The following is a 25,393-nucleotide window of genomic DNA, read 5'->3' as shown; positions in this document are numbered from 1 at the left end:
ATAAGTCACTTTGCCTGATCTACATGCTAATATAGTGGGGTGATCTAGGGCAATGTTTTTCAACTTTGGCCACTTTAAGATGGCCAACACCTAGAATTTTGGGAGTTAAAGTCCACCCATCTTAAAGTGGTCACATTTGAGAAACATGGATCTAAGAACTTATATTCAGACTGTAGGTATGAACTAGCTCTTCAGTGATTTCAAAAAGTGGACAATAAGCACCACTATTGCTTGTTAAGTGGTTACTCGTTTGATTATTTTAAAAAATCACATCCTTTCATCTGCAGACTATATTGATACTGCTCACTATCATTAATGTTGATCTAGACAATGTTACCCAACCCCGACAAATCCAGATGTGTAGCCTTGAAGTCCATACATCTCAAACTCAACAAAGATTAAGAAATACTGGTCTAGACGAAAGCTGGAGCCTAATGTGATTGATATATGAGCCAATATACATACAGGGTATATAATTAATTATACAACTTGTATGATTTATAGTGCGCAGATGGGAAATGGAATTTTAACAAGATACCCCATCAATGAAAATTTGGTCTATGTAGTGAAACAAGTACATGGGGAAGAAGATTGGGGCAAGCCTTGTGAGTTTAGAAACCATTAAAAGTTGAGCCTGTTTTAGTATTTGGATGGGAAATCACCAGGGAATGCCAGGACTGTAGATTAATTTGGGAGTAGTACAAATACTATGTACACAGTGAAACTACCGCATTGAGAAAAAGACTAGACTACACTAACATTTCTGAACTATCATCATTCAGTGCCTTCTACATTGATACCTTTCAGCAATAACAGACTACAACTCTGAGAGCACGGGAGTTATATTGTAGCATATTTAAGGTTGGATATCCAAGTTCTCCAATTGCATATGTGTAATAGTTAGATGAAGTGGATAAGACCCATGAGTCTTACCTCCTTAACTAGAATCCTATCACTCCATTCTGTGAACCTTCCTAGACATTTTGATCATCAGGTTAGAGTGAAGACGTTTAAGCCAGGAAATGTTTTAATAATATTTTAATCTGTTTAATTTTCAAATTAGTGTAACTGTTCTAAATCCTAATCTTTTTCTTATAGAGATCCACGCCCAACAAACCAGCGCTTCAATGAGCATGTCAACAATGATGTAAACCTACGGATTCAAAACCTCACTATTTTGGTCAGGAACATCAAAACCTATTATCAGGTATATGCATATACAAGTATTTATCTGCAATACCACCTTCCAGAAAAATATCATAAAACATTTTGTAGAAAGAAAGACCAGAGAAAGCTGTGTTCGCTGAAATTTTCAATTAATGTTCTTAGGAAAAATATTGAGTCCTATAAAAGTATAGACATTTGCTTCTACCATGGGGATGATTTCAGGTAGATAATGCCTATTGACTAATTTTAGACAATAATACAGATTACAGTGAATTTGCTGCATGTCTTTGGAGATTCTCAATCATCCAGGTCATGGTTGCCCCAAAAGTGCTTTTCAAAAGACAACTGGACTTTCTTGGTTGTTGTTTTTTTTTCCTGAAAAAAAGGTACTGAAGAAGCTTCTTAGATGAAAAGCAAAACATTTTCAAGGGAGAAAAAAAAAACCCAAGAAAATCCAATTGCCTTTTGAAATGTACCTTGAATTTGCTGCAGTAAAATCTTTTCACACTCTATTTTTCATGCACAGCCAATCTGGAAACATTGACATTTTGGCTTACTAAAGTCCAAGAATGGTCTATCAGAGCATCCATTGTTGAGCCAGAAAGCAATTATTTCCTTTGTTTTCTTAGTTAAGTCATTATGTGAGTTGCATTTAGACTGAAAGACTACATGGAAATCACATATCAGTAGCAGATTAAGAATGTGAATATAAGGTTTCTTGTATATTTTTAGATTGTATAACTGGTCCAGTTGAGCTATAGACCCAGTTTCAGGCTAAATTTACATAATGAATAATGTCAGTCTTTTTCTGTAAAAGTCATGTGAAGTTATATAAAACTGACAACTATTAATATTTTTTTTTAAATGTTAAACTCTAATGTCAAGTCTAAAATAAAACCTGCATAACTAAATGCCTCTGTATGGAGGTGGTATTGGCAGTTTAAAGTTAAATAAAGTATCATAATGATATGTTATTATTAACTAGAGCAAATCACTGTCCTTATCTAACATTTACTCTTCACTTGGATAAGCACATCTAGAACTGGAGAATTATTTTATGGTTGAACAGTCTTAAGCTCATACCACTCAAATTATCCAGCAGTGTATATTTTAGTTTCAGATTGTTCAGGAAATTAATTGCTACAACACAGTCTACCATTATTTCATCAGTGCTAACACTTAGATTTAAATTGTTGGGGAAATCCTGATTTCTGTATTATCCGAAATATAATCCAATAAACTATAATGAGCTAATTTGTAAATTTAACTTTGTCTCAATTCAAGTTATTAAACTTATTCCTGTATAAAGTCTTGATAAGTCTCTTTGTTACCAGAATGATCAGAATATGAGTCCTAAAAGGAGGTATGATTTTAACTTCCAAGAATATTATCTCTATTCAGAATTATATCCTTTAAAAAACTTCCTGTACTCTTGTCAGCCCTTGCAGATAAACCAGACAGGAAACATGACTAGATGAGCTAATTCTAGTTTATGGTGAGGCTACATTAACAGAATCGTGCAAGACTGAAGGCACAAACATCCCATCATCTCTTTTAATTGCTTTGATCCATTAGGGCAGGACTTATTCTAAGTTTCTTTCTATGACCACAAAGCCAATGGGGGCTCCTCCCTCTCTTGTCTGATTGTTTCCTAGGAAGCATCTCTTCCCCTCATCCCTCAAGGTCATCCACACATTCCCTTACAACTTTTCTGTACATTCATAGAGATGGGTGGTGGCTCTAAAGCTGTTGTTTTATGTAAGAGAAGGCTGGAATCAAAATTCGAAGCATAATGTTGCTCAAATCCAATTGATTTTACTTTTCCTGACTCTAATTTAGACTGAATTAATAACAAAATAAAAAATAACCTACATTAGTTTTATGCTACTTTACTTGTAATTAATATGCACAGGCTTAATTTTAAACCTGACTGAAATTCTCTAGTTTTGGATTCTAAGTAAGGCTTGTGTTTGGATGGGAAACTGTAAGATAGGAGTAGAAGTTGAAAAAATCCAAAAGAAGGCAGTAGCAAGCCACTTTCGTACTGTTATCTAGAAATCTCCATGGATATTTTCAGACATTCACCCAAAGTTAAACATGATTCAAAGATGTCTTTGCTTTTTTTCATTTAATTCACATATTTGGGGATGTAATAATAATAATAATAATAATTTTAAAAAGTTGGAAGGGATCTTGGAGGTCATCTAGTCCAACCCCTGCTCAGGCAGGAAACCCTACACCATTTCAGACAAATGGCTGTCCAGTAGTTCTATAGTCAGCTAATTTTGAAGCTTCCCTATTCTGAATTTCTAATACATTTTGACAAAGTATCTTATTTTATAGCTTTGAATATCATACTCTGCCCAAATAATAAAAAATGCAGTTGCAGTCTTCTTTGTCCATGAAGAAAATATTAGTATGTCTGGGTACCTTTTATGGAATTGTATGCTGATGTTTCATCTTGTTATTCCTTTTTTTCAGTGACTTTACCCTTTGTTAAAACTCTGTGTCTTCCTCAGGGTCAATTTATATTCTGCAGAAGACAATATGTGCTAAGCTCAAAAGTATTAAAATGTGTATTTTCTTGCCTTGTAAAATTTCTATTGATTTCTTCATCAGTAAAAAAATCATAATTAAAACAATATAAGTTGAATATAGTGCTTGAAAATATAATTGCAGGAATGCTTTTAAAACTAACTTTTAAAGCAGTTGATCAGAACTGATAATAAATAATACTATATATAGTAGCTGACAGGTTGAAGAGTTAATTTTTATGTATCCATGGCAATAGTAGATGAATTTTAGTCATATGGAGAACTCCTATTGTACAGTCTCTGGGAACAAGCCTATTCTTCATCCGTAGTTTGCATTTATTATAAGTGTTCCCATAATGCAGCAGATGTTGTCAGCTGATATATCTTTTGGAAACTCCTAGTTGATTGGACTTTAAAATAAGTGTAAATTAATTCTGGCCACAGAATTTTGTCCCTCTGAAAAGATCACATATGTTTTCTTGTTTCTGCCATATAGTAATTAAGAAACCAGAAATAAGAATGGAGTGATTTAATTTATTTCTGGATCATGAATCCTTTGTATTTATTCCCTGAGTTATGCAGAAAAGCAAAATTGAACAATGGGAACGATGATAATGTGGATCAAATTTGTTAAGGAACAGCAATCCTGCTGTCAAGGATATTATTTTGCATTCAAGATTGCTATCAAAATGGAGATTCCGCTGCACTATTTCTGACCAATACTTACGGAAATGTTGACTTTTATCTCAAGGTCAACTGAGTTCCAGCATCTTGCCAGTTCCAGGCTGCTGCCCTAATTTTTACAATCTCATAAATCTAGTTGTAAAGTGAATAGAAAAATCTTTACGTTGTAATAGCTGGAGGCCCAATAGCAAGATCGGGCATGTTTTTCTTTCTTTACATTCCCTATCTGTCTCCAAATGTTTAATTATATTACTGCTTTGTCAAGCTGGTGCCTTTCTCTCCGAAATGGCTTTTTGTTTTCTCAGGCATTATCCAGAAGCAAATATTTTAGCTCCCCCCCCCCTTTTTTTTAAAAGTGAAGTGAAAATATGGAACATTTTTCAAATTCTGCATCCAGTTTTATTTCTTGAAAAAATAAATAACATTTTGCACTACGTGTAAAATAATTGTGCCATTTGCTGCTTTCTTAAGCAAATATTCTTTAACTTTTTCTGGGCTCTTTAGTCTTCTTTCTAAAAGAAAACTCTGAAATTTAAAAAAAAATACTACTTTTTTTTTTTACTAGCTAGAGGTGAACCGGTTACTATGTGAAAATGTGCTTGATTTAAATTGAAGAATAGAAATAATTTTGGAGGTTCTTAATCAATAGAAGTAGACTATGTTACTTCCTCAAGGGAAGTTTTCACCTGCAGTATATTTGAATGGTGACGTTTTTCCGTGTCTGATTTATTGCTCAGTTGGGCAAAGAAAATGAGACTTTTCCAGCTTGTGTTGTTCTGTAGTAGGTGAAATTAAGAAGTAGTAATTTGTAACAGCCTCTTTATATTTTAACCCCTCCTTAGAGAACAATTTTAGTTTTCCTAATATGTTAACATCCAGAGTGATAGAATGCCCATATTTAATATTTTTCAGTATGTATGAATTTAAAAAAATACTAGCATGGCTATGAAATCAAATAGCTCCTTAAACGCAAAATTTTGAATCAGAAATAGTACACCTTAAGGCAGGGATGGCAGTGCCTAGCTGAGGAATTCTGGGCGTTGAAGTCCACAAGTCATAAAAGGGCCAAGTTTGAAGACCCTGTCTTAAGGTTACCAGATCTGTGCTGACTTAATACAGGTATCCCCTAAATGGCAGCCAAAAATTCAGAGAATCCCCTTTGCTACCATCTAGTGCAGTGGTTCTCAACCTGTGGGTCGGGACCCCATTTGGGGTCGAACGACCATTTCACGGGGGTCGCCAAACAAGGCTGTCCGCCATTTTCCCCCCTTTTCTTTGGCCACGCCCTGGCACCCGGTGATGTATAAGTGGTTGGGGGTCACCACAACATGGGGAACTGTACTATGGGGTCGTGGCATTAGAAAGGTTGAGAACCACTGATCTAGTGGTTGTCAAGAATTTGGAAGCTTTAATGTATAAGTCTACAATACATAGAAATTTGAAGCCATATTCATTACTAACTGGAAAATTCTGGTTCTGATTATTATATGCTATTACCAGAATAATATATTAATAACATGGCAGGGATTTATAGAGAACAAGGTTACACTTGACTTAACAACATTTGTATAATGACCATTTGAAGTTACAACAGCACTGAAAAAAGAGATTTATGACTGTTTTTCACACTCATGACCATTGTAGCATCCCTGTGGTCACATGATCAAAATTCAGATGCTTGGCAACTGCCATGTATTTATGATGGTTGTGGTGTCCGGGGCCATGTGATCACCTTTTGCACATTCTGACAAGCAAAGTTAATAAGGAAGGCAGATTCACCTAACAACCTTGTTATTAACTTAACAACTTAATAACTCTGGCAAAAAAGATTGCAAAATAAAGCAAAATTCACTTAACAAACGTCTTGCTTAGCAAGACATTATGGGGCCTGTTGTGGTCATAAGTCAAGGACTGCCTGTAGACGATACCCCCTAAGCTAGCTGTCAGTTCTTAGCTGTGTTAGATAGATGGTATGTAGATGAGGCTTTAATTTTTGCCTCAACCAATAAAATGACCTAGGCCATCTCTGGCTGGCACCATTTACCCCATCCGTTGCCTGATTTGCAATCATTGAAAAACAGATAAAAACACAATATTTTGTATCAAAGGCCATCTTGAATGTTAGATAGCTGCCCTGAAATTTGGAATGATAACTAGGGTTTATTGAATCCTAGACATGGTTAAAATAGGTTAAACTGTTAACACTCAATATTCCTTTAATCTGGTTTAATAAGGAATGTATTCTGCCAGTCAAAACTCTCTTTTTGTGGTGGTGTTCCTGCCTGTCAAACTTGATAAACATGAGCTAACACAAATTAATTGCATTGAACTACAAGAACAAGATAAAAGTAAACCATTTAGATACATCTGTACATAAAACAAATACTATACAGGATTATGTGGAGGATTGCATTTGAAATAGGATGCAGTTTATAGTTTCTATTTAACAAGAGACACTCATTTGATTAGAAAGGGAACAGGTCAGTTTGGGGTTAATTCTTTGCTTATTTGGAACAGCTGCATTGTAAAATATCAAAGGCTCTATTCCCCTGGGAACTACAAACAACCATGATTAGAAAGTGAAACCAGGTGAATCTTTCTAGGAATCTGTTCGCTTAGGGAAAGGTAGCATGTTTTTGCACATTCCAAGTTCATGAAATGTTAACATTTTAAACACCTCATAACAATCATTCTAACAGTTAAGATTGACATTGTTTTGGATTAAGCGAAAGTACTCCTCTCTGTGTTACTACACTACACTGGCTGTTGGGCCATAATTAGATGTCAGTTTGGCTTGGGAATTCAACTTGATGCAAATGACAGCAAGTTCCTGTTATTTCTATTCTTATCACCAGCCAGAGGCCAAGGACAAGAAGAAGGGACTCTAGTCCCTGAAGGTCCATCACTAAGGAGCTTCAGTTCAACACGCAGATAATAGCAGGTGGTGGGGCAAGAACAGGTTCATTATCTGCACCTGAGCAGCTTTCAGCAGCAGCTTTCCCTATTTTTTAAGAGCTTTTTATATGTCTGATTCTGCAGAGTCAGGCATGAACCAATCACAGACTTTTTAAAATTATTTATACTTCAAATATAGCCTCTATGGTGTGTTTCCAAGGAAATAGTGTCTGGCATTGGAATAAGCAAAATCAAAAACCATTTTATTCCTTTTATGGTTTGTGTCTCTAAAAATATAATCCCTGGCATTGGAGATCATGATAAAAAAAAAAATTAAAAAGTACTTTTAAAACACTATGTTCCATACACTCAAAATTCTGGGAGGAGAGCCATGTAAATCTATGGTAGCCAAACATCAAAGCAATATTATTTCTGACCAGCAAATTTTATTAAAAGTCATAAGCTTTCATGAGATGCAGTACACTTTTTAAGAGGTATATACCGGCTTGACTGATGTAGGTAGGTTAAATTGAGGTGGATGAATAACTATTTTTCATGATGTAAGTAACTTGCATTTCCATGTAACAAATTGGGCAGAATGCCCTTATATACATGTCCCTATATACAGCTATCCTAGCTTCTTTTAATATTCATTCTTTGCAATGCACAATTATTTATCTTTCTGCCAACATTTGCAGACTTTAAAATTTCTCTATTTCTACATCTTTGTTGAACCATTGTACTGTCTTTAGTAAATATTTTACCATTCTGGGTTTTTCCTGTTTGACTTGTAATCAGTTACTTCATTTTTTCTGTCAAGCAGCTAGCTTGATCTTCAGTGGATTAATTTTTAAATCCATTCACCTTGTTGTATCTTTCAGATTAGAATTCTGCCTAATATTTTCCCAGAAACAGACTAATGCCTCTGTAATTTTTGCAGGGATCACATTCTACCAATCATCAAACACAGATCACAGTCCTCATAAACAAGATAAATGTGTCTCTATACTTGCAGCCTTACCATTTGCAACATTCTCACACCATTTTAGTTCATCATGTGACATCACTATCACATGTTAATCTTAAAATATTATTTCCAATGTTCCCAGTCTTCAGTTTCATGTCAGGATTAGCATGAGTTAGTGATGTCCAAATTTGTTTAATCAGCTTTATTTTTATTTCCATTCACACTGCAAGGAGCCTCTTGATTAGCCCTATTCATCCAATTCAAAAACAGTGCTTTACGTCGCTCAAAAAATCCTTTGTATTTTCTCTTCTTCTGATTTACCACGACAATTACAATTGATCACAACTATGTAATTCAACCCTTCTGGACAGTGATAAATTGGAAAAAGTAATTCAACACATTTAGTATTTCTCTCCTAATATAAAGTGTAATTTATTGCATTTTCTGAAGGCTGTATTACTGACAATTTTGAAGATGAAAAGAGGCCATACTTTTGTAGTATTTGAATATAGTAAATTGTAATCCAGTAATATTTCATTGTGCCCCCAAAGATGTATATGCCTAACATGTTTGAGATGGGTATAGAGTTTTCCTCCCAAATATAGGGGGTTTCATATCTGGCTAGGCAACCATTAGATAAGAGCAAAAAGCTACCAAAATTCTGACACTATCATATGATTACCATGATTTTTGCATTACAGATATGTTAAATCTACTGAAGTATGAGTAGGGAATGATGGAAAAATGATCATAATATAAATGGTACAGGAGAGATGGTATAAATATGAGAGATATGTAGCGCCTGGCATAAGAGAAGTACAGCTCCACTGCTTCCTTCTAGAGACTTCTTGTTCTATTTCAAGATTATCGATCACTTAAGAATTACAAGATGGGCTACAGCTTTTACATATACAATGAGTAGCAGATAATTTATTTCTTTTGAATAAATAAAAACCACAGTGGATTTCAGGCTTTCACCTAAAAGAATCATGATTTGTGGCTAAGGCTTTATCTAAAAGGTTCATGCCTATTTTCTGGCTTTTAGACGCAGAAGGCAAAGCTGATAGGATATACAGACAAAAGACTTTCTATTCAAGTTGATTGGAGATTTTGGGTTGGGCAGTTCTCTGATTGTGGAGCTGTTAGATGGGGATTTTTTTTAACAGATTGGTTTCCTGGATTGTTTTGAATAATGTCTCTGAATATAGACATTGATGTTCTCTTTTAACCAGGAATTTTTATCAGTTTAGAGCAGGGATGTCCAATCTTAGCAACATTAAGACTTTTGGACTTCAACTTCCAGAAGTCCCCAGCCAGCCATCATCCACCATCACCATTGCCATCCTGAGAAAACATCACTGGAACACAGTGACAAAAAGCAAACATGGAGTTGCTATATATATGGGTGCCTTGACTTAAGACCAGAAACCTGGTCCTGGTTGCAATCATAAGTTAAGGAGTACCTCTTCTATTTGTCTTTGGCTCTTTTCCTTGATACTGTGTTCACAATTACATATGAATCATTGTCTCTGATTGTCAGTGTTCACCTTATTCCTAATTAAAAATACTTGTAATTTATAGTTGCAAAGAGAGGTAGCCTGTTTTCTACCAAAGATATGGTGAAGACTGAAGAACTGAGCTGTTGACAATCAACAGGCATGTGTCAGGGGTTCTAGTATTTGTTTTTGGCTGATCAGAGACTTTAACATGCTTCTTTTTTTGTCCTGTATTTAGCATTTCAAGCCAATCAATGCAGATTGTAAGGATCGTAAAATATAAAAGAAACAATAGTACAACACAGTGATTTAACATATTTGTTACATTTATATTTCACTTTTGTAAAAGGTAGCAGGGCAGTACACATTCCTCTCCTTTTTCTTATTTTTTTCCCTACAGGAACAGCTACATGATGTAAGTTGGGCAGAGGGAAAGTGATTCATAGTCACCCAATAAGCTTTTGAGGCCAAAGGTGATCAAAATCTATTCATGATTTAATGAATGAATACAGTATTCTAAATTGCATTCTTTCTTACTACCTAGCATGTTAAGTTCAAAGGCGCCAGTTCAAAAGAGCAGAGCAAATGACCTGAAGTTATACATAATACAGACTAACAGAAAACACCATTGATAAAAGAATCCATCTGGTTTATATGTTTATAAAACCTCATTGAGCAGAACAACTTTTCCTATTTTATCTTTATAATAATCTTTGAAAAGACATGGCAACAACTGTAACAACTTTTCACCTGCATTGTATCTTTCAAAAGCAAGGCAAAAATTAAAGCATGACAACACATGTGTTTATTCAGTGTGTATCTACACTGAATAAACATTCTAAATCCTTGTTTTAAATCCTAAATCCTGTTCTGAAGGTTGTATATATGTGGGCCTCATCTTACTTCTGTTTGAGCAAAGAATTACTTCCCCAGCTGCTCTGTCGTGCACATCCCTTGCCCTTCATGGAATGGAATTCAGAAATCTTTGGCCCTTGAAATAACTTTTGATATTTTTATAGTTGATTGGGCTGGCTATGTACTTCATGCATAACAGCACAATAACCTGTTTCCAGTGCTCTGTTCATCAGACTGTGCTGGTTCTGTAATAACACAATTTAGTGACACTTTAATAGCACTTTTATATGTAGAGAAAGTCTGGAATCAATTTAGTAATGTTGTGGTTTAAGGTTACTATCCTATATATTCCTATTAGATACTGCTTTATTTAAAAAATAAAGCTTGTGAGGGCTTCCTTCAAGTTTGTTTTTGACACAGAATGAGCTAATTCTCATAGTTCTATGGTTTCTTACCAGCCTTTTATTAGAATCAACTACCTCATTGTCTTCTCCTTCAAATAACAGGTTTGACAGGGTAAACTGACACCTTGACCATGGATATTCTTATGTGGTGACATGAAGAGTCTTAATACTGCTGTGTCTGAACAAGCCCCATTCAAAGAGGTGTCCTTCCTTGTTGATTTTATAAAGCTGTTTAGAAAATGCTTGTTATGCTTCATGAAAAATGTAACAGCAGATGTTTCTGAATTCAGCATTTATTACTTTTTCATACCCTCTGTCTGGAAGAACTGCATCTGAGGAAATGTCATAGTGAAATTTCTTGGCTTTTGAAAATGGTGCAACATAAAATCCTGCTGTTGAAAATACCACCCACCACTCAGTTCCTTAAACAGATTATAATCCACCAAATCAACAGAGTCTATCACATGCAACCGTAATACTTGGATCCTCTGAAACTCACCTAGTGAGGCTATTTTGAGGTTACTTATTTGTGAATATTAATTAGAGATAGAGAACATTTACCTGTGGGTTTGTTAAGTCAGTATGAAAACATCTTCTTGGTGTGGATGCACCTGTTAATTTTTCCCCCCATGACTTTTATAGTTAACTCCAGGTGAAATAATAAATACCTCATGATTTCCAAGGTATATTAATTAAGGGATTTGCAGGAGAGAAAGAAATTAACTCAACAAGACAGAATATTGATGCAGATAAGGCATTCTGTGATCTAGTTCTGTTCTTAACAATTATATTTATCAATGCTTGCTGATTTTCATCAATGCAAAGAATCCAGAATTGGTTATTGGTTCTTACAGCGGCCATTAAAAACAATATGGGGATTAGTTAAATCTCATAAAGTTATTTAACGTTACCCTAATGTTATTTAAAGCAATCTATTGTAAAATAACAGTAGATTACAAGTAGTAGTTAACTTACAACATACAACAATTCATTTAGTGACTGTTCGAAGTTACAACACCACTGAAAAAGGTGACATGACCATTTTTCACAGTTAAGACTGTTGCAACATCCCCAGGGTCACGTGAATTACATTCTTATGCTTGACAACTGGTTCATATTTATGACTGGCAGCGTCCCAGGGTCATGTGATCATCTTACGACCTTCTGGCAAGCCAGGTCAATGGGAAAGATTAAGGTTAAGATTCACTTAACAACTGTGTTACAAATGTAACAACTGCAGTGATTCACTGAACAAATGTGGCAAGAAAAGTTGTAAAATGGGGCAAAACTTAAATAACAAATTTCTCACTTAGCAACATAAATTCTGGGCTCTGTTATGTGATCATAAATTGAGGACTACCTGTACTTTAAACTCAAATTGGTTGTATTCACAACTCAGATTATTAATGGCTCCTGTATGATGATGAATCTTAAAAGCATCATCCAGAATCAGTAGCATGGTTAGGTGATTGTCATGGAGTCTGTGTACGGGATGACCAGACTGAACCTGAAATAGGGGTCAAACAGATCATCAGTGATGAGTCCCTGTGTGCTCGCAAGAGATCTTAGTCCAGCCCGCCTTGAATGCCTCTCTTAGTCCAGCCCACCTTGAATGCCTCTCTTATCTCCCACTCATTTCCTTCGACAGCCAGTTGGTTAGATTCTTGTAGAGCTGTTAAGCTTGCAATAAATATTTATACTCATTTGAACTGCCTGAATCTCCTGATTTATCCAATGCTTGGCAGCCTGGTCTTCAGCTCCTGTTGCTGTTCATCTTTCTATTCTTGCTTGTTCAAAGGCCTTTTCTGAGTTGCTGGACATTGCAGCAAGTCAAGGGGGATGGAGCAGTTTCTATTCTCCTTAACTTCTCCTTTGGTTGACTAACTAAGCCATATTGGCTCTAGGGAGGAGGAAGATAAAATTCAGCAAGATAAACATTTTGACTTAGCAAGTGTTTTTTTTAAATAAACCATTAACATATCCACTTCTCTTATTATTTTACCTTGAGTAATTTCACATACTTCTTGGTGTTTGATTTGGATTTAGGAGGTTTAATTTTTTCTCATATATGTATTACTAAAGATTGAGTTATTATAAAGTTTATACTATTATATAAATTATTTTGGACTACTTTTACTGAAAGAAATAATATATCAGTTTTGCAATTAGTCATAGTTGAATTATGAGATTAATTCATTGCGTACATAATTCTTAGGTTACCTGGAAAAATAGAAATAGAAAATACAGATATCTTGGAAAAGCTGGAATGCTTAAATAGCATTTGTAGTTTAATTACAACTAAGCATTCGAATTAAGCCTATAGTGTTTGTAGGATATTCTATAAATAGTCCAAAATTGCCAGAACAATTATAAGATTTGATTAAATAAAGTCCTATGTCAGTTGCCAGCTTTCAGTGAGTGCACCTGAATTATAACATTCAAACTAGTCTCTTGAGGCTTTAGCACTTCTAGAAAGATGGATTGCATTTTAATCATCTATAGGTAACTTTAAGTGACAGAAATTTAATATGTTATATTTTCTTATTACCAGTTACAGTAGAGAAACCATCAATTGACTATTTGATAGTATAATCCAAATAAACTCTAGGGTAATTTGCCTGGAGAGCATTATAAACATGAATGATTGGTTGCATATGATTGGATATTATGGTAAAAATTATTAGGTTTGTTGTTATAAATTTCCAGTCAGGGAATTCATTAGTAAAACATGCTGCTGGCAATGTATTTGCTTCACTAGATTTGTATTTGTATAATAACAGATAATTTGTGGGAATCAACATAAATTGGTAGGTTTTGTGTCTCATGTTTCCTGTGGCAAGAATGCTTCCTGTGACTATCAGCAATAAAAAAAAGTGAGCATTGAAGCATGAACATTAAAAGCAAACAGCATGGATTCACAGATGTTGATCATTAAAGAACATATCTACTGTAATTTAAGAACTAAAGATGTGGTAAAATGTAATCCTAAGGTTCTCTTCAATTATATAAAATTGTATGAAAAAAATTCCTGGAAAAATGCATGGGAAAATTCCAATGAAAAACTATTTCCATATCAGCACCATGAAGACGGCATAGAGATGCGGTCACCAGGAATCTGTTTAGGTTTCTGATCTGATTTAGGACATATTTTTGCTACTGAGCCAACATGTAGCTCGATTATTAGCAAGTATTATTATTTTTTTATGTAATAATAAAATAAAAATGAATTTAAGTACACATAAGTACACATTTGTATACAACTATATACAATTTTAAATTGCTATTTATCAATAGGAATATAAATCTTATTTATACAAGAAGGCAAGAATTTATACACGAAGAAAAGAACTTGTAGGCATTGTTGTCCAGGCAATTAACATATTGAATTAACTTTGCATATTGAATTTCAATGGACAGCACATTTTGAATTATTTATTTGGCTACTTTTTCATAATGAGACAAGGGTAAAACCTGACACTATGTTCTTTCTGTGATGAAAGAGTGTGTAACTTTAAGGATCTAGATGAATTTGCATATAGTATGAAGACTATGATTAAGGCATAATTTTGAAATAAAAGCAAAGGTTTAAAATATGCTTTTTCAAAACTTTTAGTGGAAATATGTATTGTCTGAACAACATTTATTGGTTTGATTCTATATTATAACTCACACTGGACATCTTAAAAGCATTAAATACCGAAAAACACAACATACAGCTGGATGCCCAAAGATAAATAAAAACCCTACTTATTGAAAAAGGTCCCAGATGTACTATAACTAAAGAAATATTTTCCAGAGAGAGGAAATAAGGAACATCACTGCTCAAAAAGAACTAGATAGACACACAAGAGACAAAATACTTATAAGTGAGAGTTGGAAGGAGGGAGGTATAGAATATTCTGAGGAAGGGTGTAGTTATCTGAAGGATTATACATCTTGTTTATTTATTAAATTAACATGACACCTATCTTGCTCTAAAAAGCCACTCTAGTGGTTTACAGTTAAAATAATAAATATTAAAATATTAAAAACATTAAATACAGAGACAAGAAGCAAGAAAAGCAAAATAAGTATGGCAGTCATAAATCACATTAATTATCCTTAATCATAAAATCTGTAATACTTTGCAGAGTGAAATATTCTGTTTGCCTTCCAATAGCTCATATTGCCTTTCTGAATATATTTTTGTTATTTTATAATATTTAACAAAGATTTAAAAGTGTCTGTGACAGGTTTCTTGGCATTGTTCTATGCAGTTCATTTGCTATACTTTTCAGAATAGTTCAAAGAAGATTATTCCAGAATGCATTGCAGTTCTCATACTTTTAATCCATTGTTTTCTGCTTGAGATTTAAAATCACCTCTTGAAGAGATCCAGCATCCTATAAATGTCAACAATTCTCATAACGTCCTTTCTACTTTCCTCCATTCTTCTCCCAGAACTAGTACAAGATACACTGGTGACTTTAAACAGTCTCTGTGGAGAAAAGGGAGATCCTTTAACAACAACAACAACAAAAAAAAATCACTAACTACAGTTAACACCTTTAATTATAAAACATTCTTGGTTTTTGCATGTAATTTGGTTTGGGGCCTCCAGAGGTGTGTAGAGTCAAAGTCTATTGCTATGCTGGTCAGGAAGCTAGAATAAAATGAAGAGTACTTGCTTAAAGTCTGATGGCTGCATTTTAGAGTTCTCAACAAAGCTGAGCTGAGCTGGAGAGAGATTCTGTCAGCAAACTAGTATTAAATTAGGACTGAATATCCAGACTTCACCCACATATGCCACAAGGTCCGAGCATTAGGTCCATCACAACCCTTAATTCTCTCCTTTCATAATACCCAAGATTGTTCAATGGTGATATAAATAATGAATCATAATAGCTTTGTCAGCTTAAGACCACTATAATAGACTGGTTACTTTTTCATGATAGGCACTTTTGTTTAGTCCCAATATGAAAACTATGAAAGAGTGAGATATAATTTACAATACTTGTCTCAATCATTCTATATTCTACTGTTCAGCAAAACAAGATAGGGCTACACAAGAGTAAATATAATATATAAAACATGCTTCTGAATAAATCTGGTAAGCAGATTACCTTGTGGTAAAATCTTGATTCCTAAAATGTATGTTAGATCTTGAATTTGTAGCTCTTGGAATTTGTGCTGAACAAGATGTGAATTTTAATTATTGATGTTGAATTACCATTAGAATCTGTTGGCAGGAAGAATGTTCTTCTTTTCAAGAATCATCCATAAATATCAAAATGTTTGCCATCTAGCTCAAGCAACAGTAAAATCATTGATAGCGCCAATGTCATTAGTGAGCCAAATGCTAAAATTGACTTTGTGGGAAGAATAGTAGAGCGTTAGGAACAAGGTCTGTATTCTGCAAGTTTAATAAAGAGGCTCATTTATTTTGTGGGCTATCCACAATTCTAGTAGTTTAAATGAAAATTGGACGGTCACTCATATGCCATCTAAGCTACATTCTCTCCTAACTGTTTGTTTGCTAACTCTCCCTTCTGGCCATTTAAACATTCTATCACTCCCAGCACTATCCCAATTTACACAAAGCTGAGGCTGACTTTAAAATAAATTGACTAAACAAACGTTACTTCTTTAACTCTCTGACTCCAATTGACCCTGACAAATCATATCTAAATTGGAAGGAGGAAGATAGGACACTTTGCTTGTGTTATTGCCTCTTCCTCTTCCATTTAAATTGTTCATGCCTACCATAATGGCTTCCTGATTAGGATTTTGTTCGTTTTTCAAAAAAGGTTAACTAAATAACAGGAAGAAGAATACATCAGAATAACAAATTTAAAAGGGGGAAAATACATGAGTTTATATTATGAATAAAATCACTCAAAGTTTGAAAAAAATGTCTAATTTTTTTCCTTCACTCTGTCAAAACAAAAACAAAAAAAGTATGAGAATTTGACAACACACCCATTGCTGCAAGTCAGGTGTAAATTCATCCTTCCAGTGTCATATAATAGTTTTGACCATTCCCTACATTCTTGATCTCCTGATAAATTACATACATTGGGGATATAACCAAGAGGAATATAGACACCTTGCTATGGGTGCCACCCAAGTAAATGACCAGAAATAGTCATAATACAAATCTTCCAAGAGTTTTTAAAAGTTCAGTGGCACTTTTTAGCAAAAAATGATGAGTTTTTCTACGAATATGACAAGTCAAGCACACAGAAATTGAAGGATACCAACTCCCTCTCTCTGGAAACAAAAAATCCTGGCTCTGCCTGCATATTTGATGTACTGTAACCATCGACATTTATATCATGGCCTCCTGTGACTCTCACCCCTTCAGAAAATTGCCTAGCCCTATCCTGAAGAAAGAGTTTTTTCCCTGAATGAAGCAATTAGTTACATGAACCAAGAAAAGTGGCTGTTTCAAAAGGGTGGTGCTACATCTAAAGCAGGGGTTTTCAAACTTGGCCCTTTTATGATTTGTGGACTTCAACTCCCAGAATTCCTCAGCCAGGCATGCTGGCTGAAGAATTCTGGGAGTTGAAATCCACAAGTCATAAAAGGGCCAAGTTTGAAGAACCCTGTTCTAAAGCATCTTTTGAGAAACAAATAGAAAGCAATGCACAATCCTTTTTGAGAGTTTTCCAAAGAGTAGGAATAAACGTTGGATATATTTCATTTCAGCATACAAATACCCATATACCAGATATAAGTCCCTAAATTAACAATGTGCAAATGTACCATAAGTGATTTTCATATGCAGTTTAATACTGCATATGATTCAATTCAACACACATTATTCATGGCCAGATTAATTTATTTTCAACGTTAAGGATTTTTTTTTGTCATTTAGACAAGTGAGATTCAATGACAATTTTTTTCAAGTTTATATTTCTTTCCATTTTTTTTAGGAAGTCCTCCAGCAACTGATCATAATGAATTTGCCAAATATCTTAACAATTGGCAAAGATCCCCTCTCTGGTGAGTACCTTGGTAACCCATTTTACTTTAAGCTAAAAGTTTTGCTACATACTGTATAACCACATAAATGTTTTATATGACTGTGTATTACATATAACTTAACATTAATTTGGCAATGAAGAACAGGATAGGCAGAATAACAGCACAAATTAAAAATGGTGTATGTTAGATGTGTACTCTTTCCATCAACCAATAGAGACCTGTGCTCCAAGAGTCATTTGGGGGAATGTGCTTTCCTGTATGTCAGCATTGTTTTATTGCACTCATCCCAAAAATGTGAGCAAGGGACTGTAGAGTTGTGGTTTTAGCTGCAGCTTTTCTTCCCTGCTGTTTGCTGCCAGCTTAGGCAGCAGAGGGATTGTCTATGTCTAAAGAGAGGTTACCATGGCAATGTTTTTGCCCTTCTGTATTCTTTCTGTAGGATTTTGCAGTGTCAGATATATTTTCCAGTGCTTGAAAAACAGGAAACTGTTTTCTCAAAATTATGTTTTAGATACCACCATATAGTGTAAATTGTCAGTAATAGGCATATTGCACTGATAAGTGTTTTTTCTAGGCTAATCAAAGAAAACAGTACAGGTAGTCCTCAACCATTTATTTAACCATTGTTTAAAGTTACGATGTCTCTGAAAAAAGGGACTTACGATCAGTTGTTGCACTTACAATCATGCCAGTGTCCCTACAGTGACATGATCCGGTGCTTTTGGCAGCAAGCATCTATTTACAAGGGTTACAGGGTCCCAGGATCATGTGATCACCATTTGCAACCCTTCCCAGGAGGTTTCTGACAAGCAAAGTCAGTGGGGGAAGCTGGATTGCTTAATGAATGTGTGATTTGCTTAATGACCAGAGCAAAAAAAAAAATGGTAAAATCCGGCATGACTGACTCACTTAATGATCCCACCACTTAGCGACATAAATTCTTACCTGATGGGTGTATATGTAAGAGAGCCTTATATAGCGTATTTTCTAATATGGATTAACATAAAGAACTTTTCTGCATCTGGACATGCAATTTTGAGTCATGGCTCTCTTGATAAACATGTAAAAGTAATGCCAACACTTCAGAGCAGAACTAAGCAGAATTAATCTGGTTACTACTTGGATATGTTAACAAATTACCAGGATTATAGGCTGGCCTCAAAAAGCAAGGTCTTTCTCCTTCTGTACAATTGCCAAGAAAACTACATAGAGAGGTAATCTTGAATTTAGCAGAAATCAAGTTTGACTCAGTATAAGATTTTATTACATAACTGGTCTTTCTAACTTATGAACCAACATAATAATCCCTTATGAAGGTGAAATTAAGACTTATTAAAGCCCAATGAAGTACTGAACATAATTTGTGGACTCAGTTCTGTTTTGTAATTTACATGTCGTAAAAGAACTTCTGTTAATAGATGTGAGATGGTGGGAAATGGGCAAGAACATGTACATACACACAAACATACCCACACAGAGTTACTTCTACAAGGTAAATTCAAGTCAGTAATCTGTTCTTATTTTTTATTATACAATGGCCTTAACTTAACAAACTAGTACAAATATAAACATACATACACATACATTCATAGCAATAGCACTTAGACATATATACCTCTTCATAATGTTTTACAGCCCTCTCTAAGCAGTTTACAGAGTCAGCCTATAGCCCCCAACAATCTGGGTCCTCATTTTTACCTCAGAAGGATGGAAGGCTGAGTCAACCTTGAACCGCCCAGAATCGAACTCCTGGAGTGAGCAGTAGGTTAGCCTGCAATACTGCATTCTAACTACTGCACTACCACGGCTCTAAACATGCATGTGGTTATATACAAAGCTTTACATATATTTTTTACAGTTTCTTATATATTCACTTTTTTCATTCCCACAGGTGCTTTGTTTAGTTTTCATTTTTGGCTTGATTTTTGTCTTCTCTAAATTAGAGGAAAGAGGGGGAAAATTCTCCTGAGACTCTTGGAAAGCCAGCAGCTTGTGCCCTTTCTGAGCACAGCTCAAGTCCTTTTCATCAGCCAATCCACTATGGAGATCTCTCTTTTTGGATCCTGTTTGCTCCTTAATTTCAGGTTCTTAATTTCTGAAGGGAACCTCTCTTTATTAGTGCAGCCGACTCCTGCAATTCTGGTTCTTGATACACATTGCAGTCCATAAAGCCATAACATCCATGGCCTAATAGATCTGCCCTTTTTATGAATGTTCAACACTAGGCAGACATGCCTTTTTTTCTAAGTTCTCTAATCGTTCTGAAAATCTTTTAGGTTTCATTTTGAATAGAGCTGACGTATAAACAAAAGTCCTTCACCTTGAGACTAATTTCAACACTTGTCTCAGTCAAGGAAACTCCCTCTGCCATAAAGATATATTTGACTGTGTGGACCAGTTCACTGGAGCATGCTCAAATCTAATGTCAATTGCTCAAGTAACTTATTAAAAATAAAGCAGATTCTTGTTGAAACAAAATGATCAAAATCTAGTATTTTTATACTTAAAAGATTTCACCCTGAAGAAAGGTTTGTTTTATTAAAATGAAATATCTTATATGTTTCAACATGCATTCTTAACTTTATTTTAAACAGACTTGTTTTTTTCATATTTTGTGTTTCTCATCTTCCACGGAGGATTTGAAAGGAGTGTTTTGACTCATAGAATTAGCCTTATCTTTGATAAAACCTGGCATATAGAGATAGCCAGTTAAAGCTGGCTGTTTTGAAACAGCATTCAGAAGATGTGGCTGCTTTAATGATTTGAATAAGACACTTTATTTATATTCCTATATGTTGCAAAGCACCTTTTCAAATGCTTTGTGCAGTGGTAATAATAGTAGAAAAAGCATTCCTAAAGTGGTATCTTAGCCAGTTTTTCTTTATTGTCATGTAGCCTGCATTTCTCTTGACCCCTTCCTGGTAATTTGTTTGGCTATAAAGGTGTCACAAAATGCTTTCAAGTACATATATAATAGCTCAGATGTTATGGTCTCCATGCTAAGCTAATGGATTATTTTGAACTATTGCTGAGAAATGATTCAGAGAAAACACTGGCTTGTCCTAGAGCAGGATAGATTAGGGGTATCAAACTGGCGGCCTGTGGGCCGGATGCGTCACATGCAGGCCACGCCTACCCTGGCTCCACAAAGGCAAAAAATGTCACAATACATCATGATACGTCACATGATGCGATCGAGTTTGACACCCACTTCAGTGGTTTGACAACCACTTCAGTTGATAGCACTGGAGGAATTGGTGAAAGGAGTAGTAGTCTGAAGGCAAAGCATTGAACATTTATTGTAAAGGATTTAAATACATTTTGGCCATAGTAATTGATTCTTATACTGTAACCTCTTCTATCAGACCACACATAATTAATTGACAGATCCTCCTTAAATCATTCAAATTTACCACTGTTTGTTGTAGATTAGCATATAAGATATTGAAGAATGAGGAAATTAATCAAGTAAATATTGGATTTTTCATTCCTTTTTTGACAGAGTTAAGCCTATGCAGTTGATAATTTCTATAAAAATAAACTTTTCATCCAGCAATCTGGGTGCATCAAATGTCTTAATTTTAAATCAGTGTTTCCAACCATTCTTTTCTTGTTTACTTTCCTAATCTTATTTCTTTGTCTATATTTTATCTTTGTTTTGTGCTGTAATCTCTTTGGTGTCTCCCACAAAATCATACCATCTGTTTCTTCCCTATTTCTCACACTGTGAGAGTGGGGGTCTTGTACTATAGAAAAGCTTCTAGACTAGATTTTATTCCCTAAAGATCTAAAGACCTTAGCCCCATTGTGGGGAGCAGATGGGTATACTACAAATCCTTCCATTTTAATTACCTAGTTAGCTAGTGTGAAAGCAGCTGCCTTGGAATTTTTGGAAAAGGAAAATGCCACTGAGTTAATTTTTAAAAGCAGTGATGGTCTTGTATGAGATCTGTTCTTCGAATTTAAAAGATGGAGCATTTTGTGGTGTCTTCAGTTCATTGTGGCAGGTAGCTTTTTGCAGGGAAGACAGTTTTTACTTCATCAGATGTGTAAAGTGGACCCTGATTCACATATAGTTAAAAACCTGGGAGTTTGTGAAGCAGAGATATAAGAAAAGAAGGAAGGACCTAAGAGATGATGCATATAATGCTGATGAATAAATTATTAATGGAAGCATAATCAAAATGTGTGCTACCCTTTTCATATAGAATATAAATACTGAAAAGCTATTTCAACACTATTCAAAGGACATGAATGATTACTTACTTTTTTAAAACTTATAGCCAGAATCCTCATTTAAATAATGACATAATTTGTTGAATCTGTTAACCCAGATGCACATTTCTCTTTCACAGTCTCCGTACAAATCTGAAAACTATTTCAGTTTTAATGCCAGAATGATTTCTGGAAGGAATTATCTAGTTTTTCTAAATATATAGTTGAAGTTAATAAAGAAAAAAAACATTTTGTATGTGTGTGTGTATGTGAGAGAGAGAGAGAGACAAACAAACAGACACAGTAATCATTTTTAGAGGCAATAGATTTTTCCAGAGTGAAACATCAAGTCACAATGGATATATGGTACCCATTAATTCTATGTCAGATGAGGGTATTTCATCGTTGTTCCCACCATGCCCATCTATTCAGTGTTCAGTAGAGAAAGCTAAAAATAAAAACTGCTGCTTTTTCTAAAAACCCAAACAAGTGAAAGGGTAAATGTTGAAATAGTGGCTACTATCTTGTTTTCTTTTTAAGGTGACCTAGCAGGAAATAGAAGAATTATCATTATGTGTATAATCAGTCCCAGCTTATAAAGGTTTTTTACTGAATGACTTCAGCCGCCTCCTGCTATCTCCCAGGAGGATTTAATAGGCACAATTATTTCAGGGAACATGTGATTGTTTTAGCTCAACTGGACCAAGGAGGATGAATTTTAGTCATGCAAAACTAGACGTGAAAGGGTAACACATTGTTCCCCTAGAGTAGGTCAATTTATAGAGTCCATGACTTGGCAAAGACACATTTATTTTTAATCTTACATTTAAATTTAAATTTAACAAACAAATATTTGATAAATAACACCTAAATTAGATATTTGTTATGATTAAAAGATGTACTGTATGCTGTAATTCAATTAGTATGGATCAATGATCAATGATCCGTCAGGTCATAATGAATTATTTCCAGCCTTTTAATCATGCTAAATCAAATTCTATTTATAATATTATACATTGTTCTAAAACTCCATTATATAACTTAGGATAATTATGAGAGCTACAGTTATAATTTCAAATTATAAACAGCTTATATTCCCTAACAGAAAAACAAATGCAACATAAAACCACCTTGTATACTGTGATCCAAATTTGTTTAGGAGATTTGCAGTCTCCTAAATAGCAGTCTGCCACTGATTTTACACTTTACACTGATATTATACTTTTTAAAATAAAAACCTTCATAATTTTTATATTAATGGCCAATTTTTGCTTCTTAGGTAAAAGTATGGATGAAATTAAAAAGCTGCTACTTCTGGTATTGGGTTGTGCTGTACAGGTAAGTTTGGTTTTGATTGCTACTAATTCATTTGAATAAATTATTTTGTTAAAGAGTTGTTACATGAGGCTGTCAGTCATCTTTGATTAAACACAGTTTGCAATCATCTCAAAGGTGTTTCCCCCCCCAAAAAAGGCAATTGGAGTACATGTTTTTTTTCCTTGAGGAAGAAGATGTTTCACTTCTCCTCCAAGAAGTTTCCTCAGTTCTGACTAGATGTTTTTTTTTGGGGGGGGATATGGAAGGATTATGGTCAGAACTAATCCTTTCATTACCACCACCATCACCATCCAGCATCTTTGAGACAACTGTGACCTGGATGATTGAGAATCTCCATAGTCAGTTTGCAAGCTGAGATAATAAAGCTCTTTCAAGGCTAAGTCACTGACTGCCATGCCTTCCACGAATTCGTCCAACACTTTTTTGAAGCCAGCCAAGCTGGTAGCTAGCACTATATCTCATGGTAATGAATTCCATAGTTTAATTACACATTGTGTAAAAAAAATGCTTTTGTCCAAATTCTATATAGATGTCATTTTATTGGATGACTTTTGGTTTTAAAATTTCGGGAAGGAGAAAATAGCTTATCCTTGTCTACTTCATGCAAACCATGCAAAGTTTTATATACCTCAATCACGTTCCTTCTCATTCATTTCCTTTCTAAATTAAGAATATAAGCCCTTACAGGAAATTAAGCCCTAATGCATCTTTTGGAGTAATGCCTTATTTTCAGGGAAACATGGTAAAATGAGCCAGTCCTGCATTGGTTATTTTCTACATACAACTTGAAGTTATATCAGGATAGGATAGAATGGAATGGAATGGAATGGATAGGATAGAATAGAATAGAATAGAATAGAATAGAATAGAATAGAATAGAATAGAATAGAAAGGTATCTTGGAAGTATTCTAGTCCAGTCCCCTGCTCAAGCAGGAGAACCTATACTATCTCAGACAAGTAACTGTCTATTCTCTTCTTGAAAATCTCCAATGATGGAGTGCCCACAGTTTCTGGTGACAAGCTGTTCTACTGGTTAATTGTCCTCACTGTCAGGAAGTTTCTCCTTAATTCCAGGTTGCTTCTCTCTTTGATCAGTTTCCAACCATTGTTTCTTGTCCTGCCTTCTGGTGCTTTGGTGAATAACGTGACCCCCTCTTCTTGGTGGCAGCCCCTCAAATACTGGAATATTGCTATCATGTCTCCCCTATTTCTTCTTTTCTTTAGACTAGCCAAACCCAAGTTCTGCAGCTGTTCTTCATATGTTTTAGTCTCCAGGCCTTTGATTATCTTAGTTGCTCTTCTTGGAATTTTTTCCATACTCTCAAAAATATTTTTGTGATATGGTGACCAAAATTGGCTGCAGTATTCCAGGTGTGGTTTTACTAGGATTTTATAAAGCGGTACTAATACTTTGCATGTTCTTGATTCTATGCCTCTTGTTAAGTCCTTCGTTCGCGTGCAAATGATAAAGACACAAGGCGATGATGAACAAACACTTTATTCTCCTTCTACAACAACCAAACAAAAAGCAAAAGGCACGCAGGCCTTTTTATATGGCCAGAAACCCGGACAGTGTCAACCAATACGAACAGAGCGTTTTTGCGCCTTGCGCATGCGCACAAGGCTGGCACCGCTCTGTCTGGTCCCAGGCAGCTTTTGGAATGCCTGGGACCAATGCAACATCCCAAGCTGCTTTTGCAGTTGTATTATTCAAATACAAACAGGCAGTTGCTCATTGAAATGTGCTAAAACAGCATTAGAAGTGAGCAAGGTCTTAACCTCATTGAAACTCTTGTCATGGACTTTAATCCACTGCAAGGAGCCTGCTTGTCTAAGAGCCTGTGTAACGGCTCTGCCACTGCAGCTTTATG

The 25,393-nt window shown here is 35.0% G+C and overlaps 1 protein-coding gene across 4 annotated transcripts in view; it reads left to right on the top strand.

The window, feature by feature from the left end:
- The window catches only part of CCDC88C (coiled-coil domain containing 88C), a 99,322-nt gene that overhangs the window by 18,803 nt on the left and 55,126 nt on the right, over positions 1–25,393 (top strand). For all 4 annotated transcript variants that reach the window (XM_039346948.1, XM_039346950.1, XM_039346952.1 and 1 more), the window contains 3 exons: positions 1,099–1,207; positions 17,917–17,986; positions 23,463–23,521. In XM_039346948.1, the coding sequence (XP_039202882.1) occupies positions 1,099–1,207; positions 17,917–17,986; positions 23,463–23,521 (238 nt within the window). The remainder of the gene's footprint in view (positions 1–1,098; positions 1,208–17,916; positions 17,987–23,462; positions 23,522–25,393) is intronic.

Source organism: Crotalus tigris, unplaced genomic scaffold, assembly GCF_016545835.1.
Source record: "Crotalus tigris isolate CLP2741 ecotype Arizona unplaced genomic scaffold, ASM1654583v1 scf7180000018040.1558517, whole genome shotgun sequence".
Classification (NCBI taxonomy): Eukaryota; Metazoa; Chordata; class Lepidosauria; order Squamata; family Viperidae; genus Crotalus; species Crotalus tigris.
This window is presented reverse-complemented; position numbering and strand designations above follow the sequence as displayed.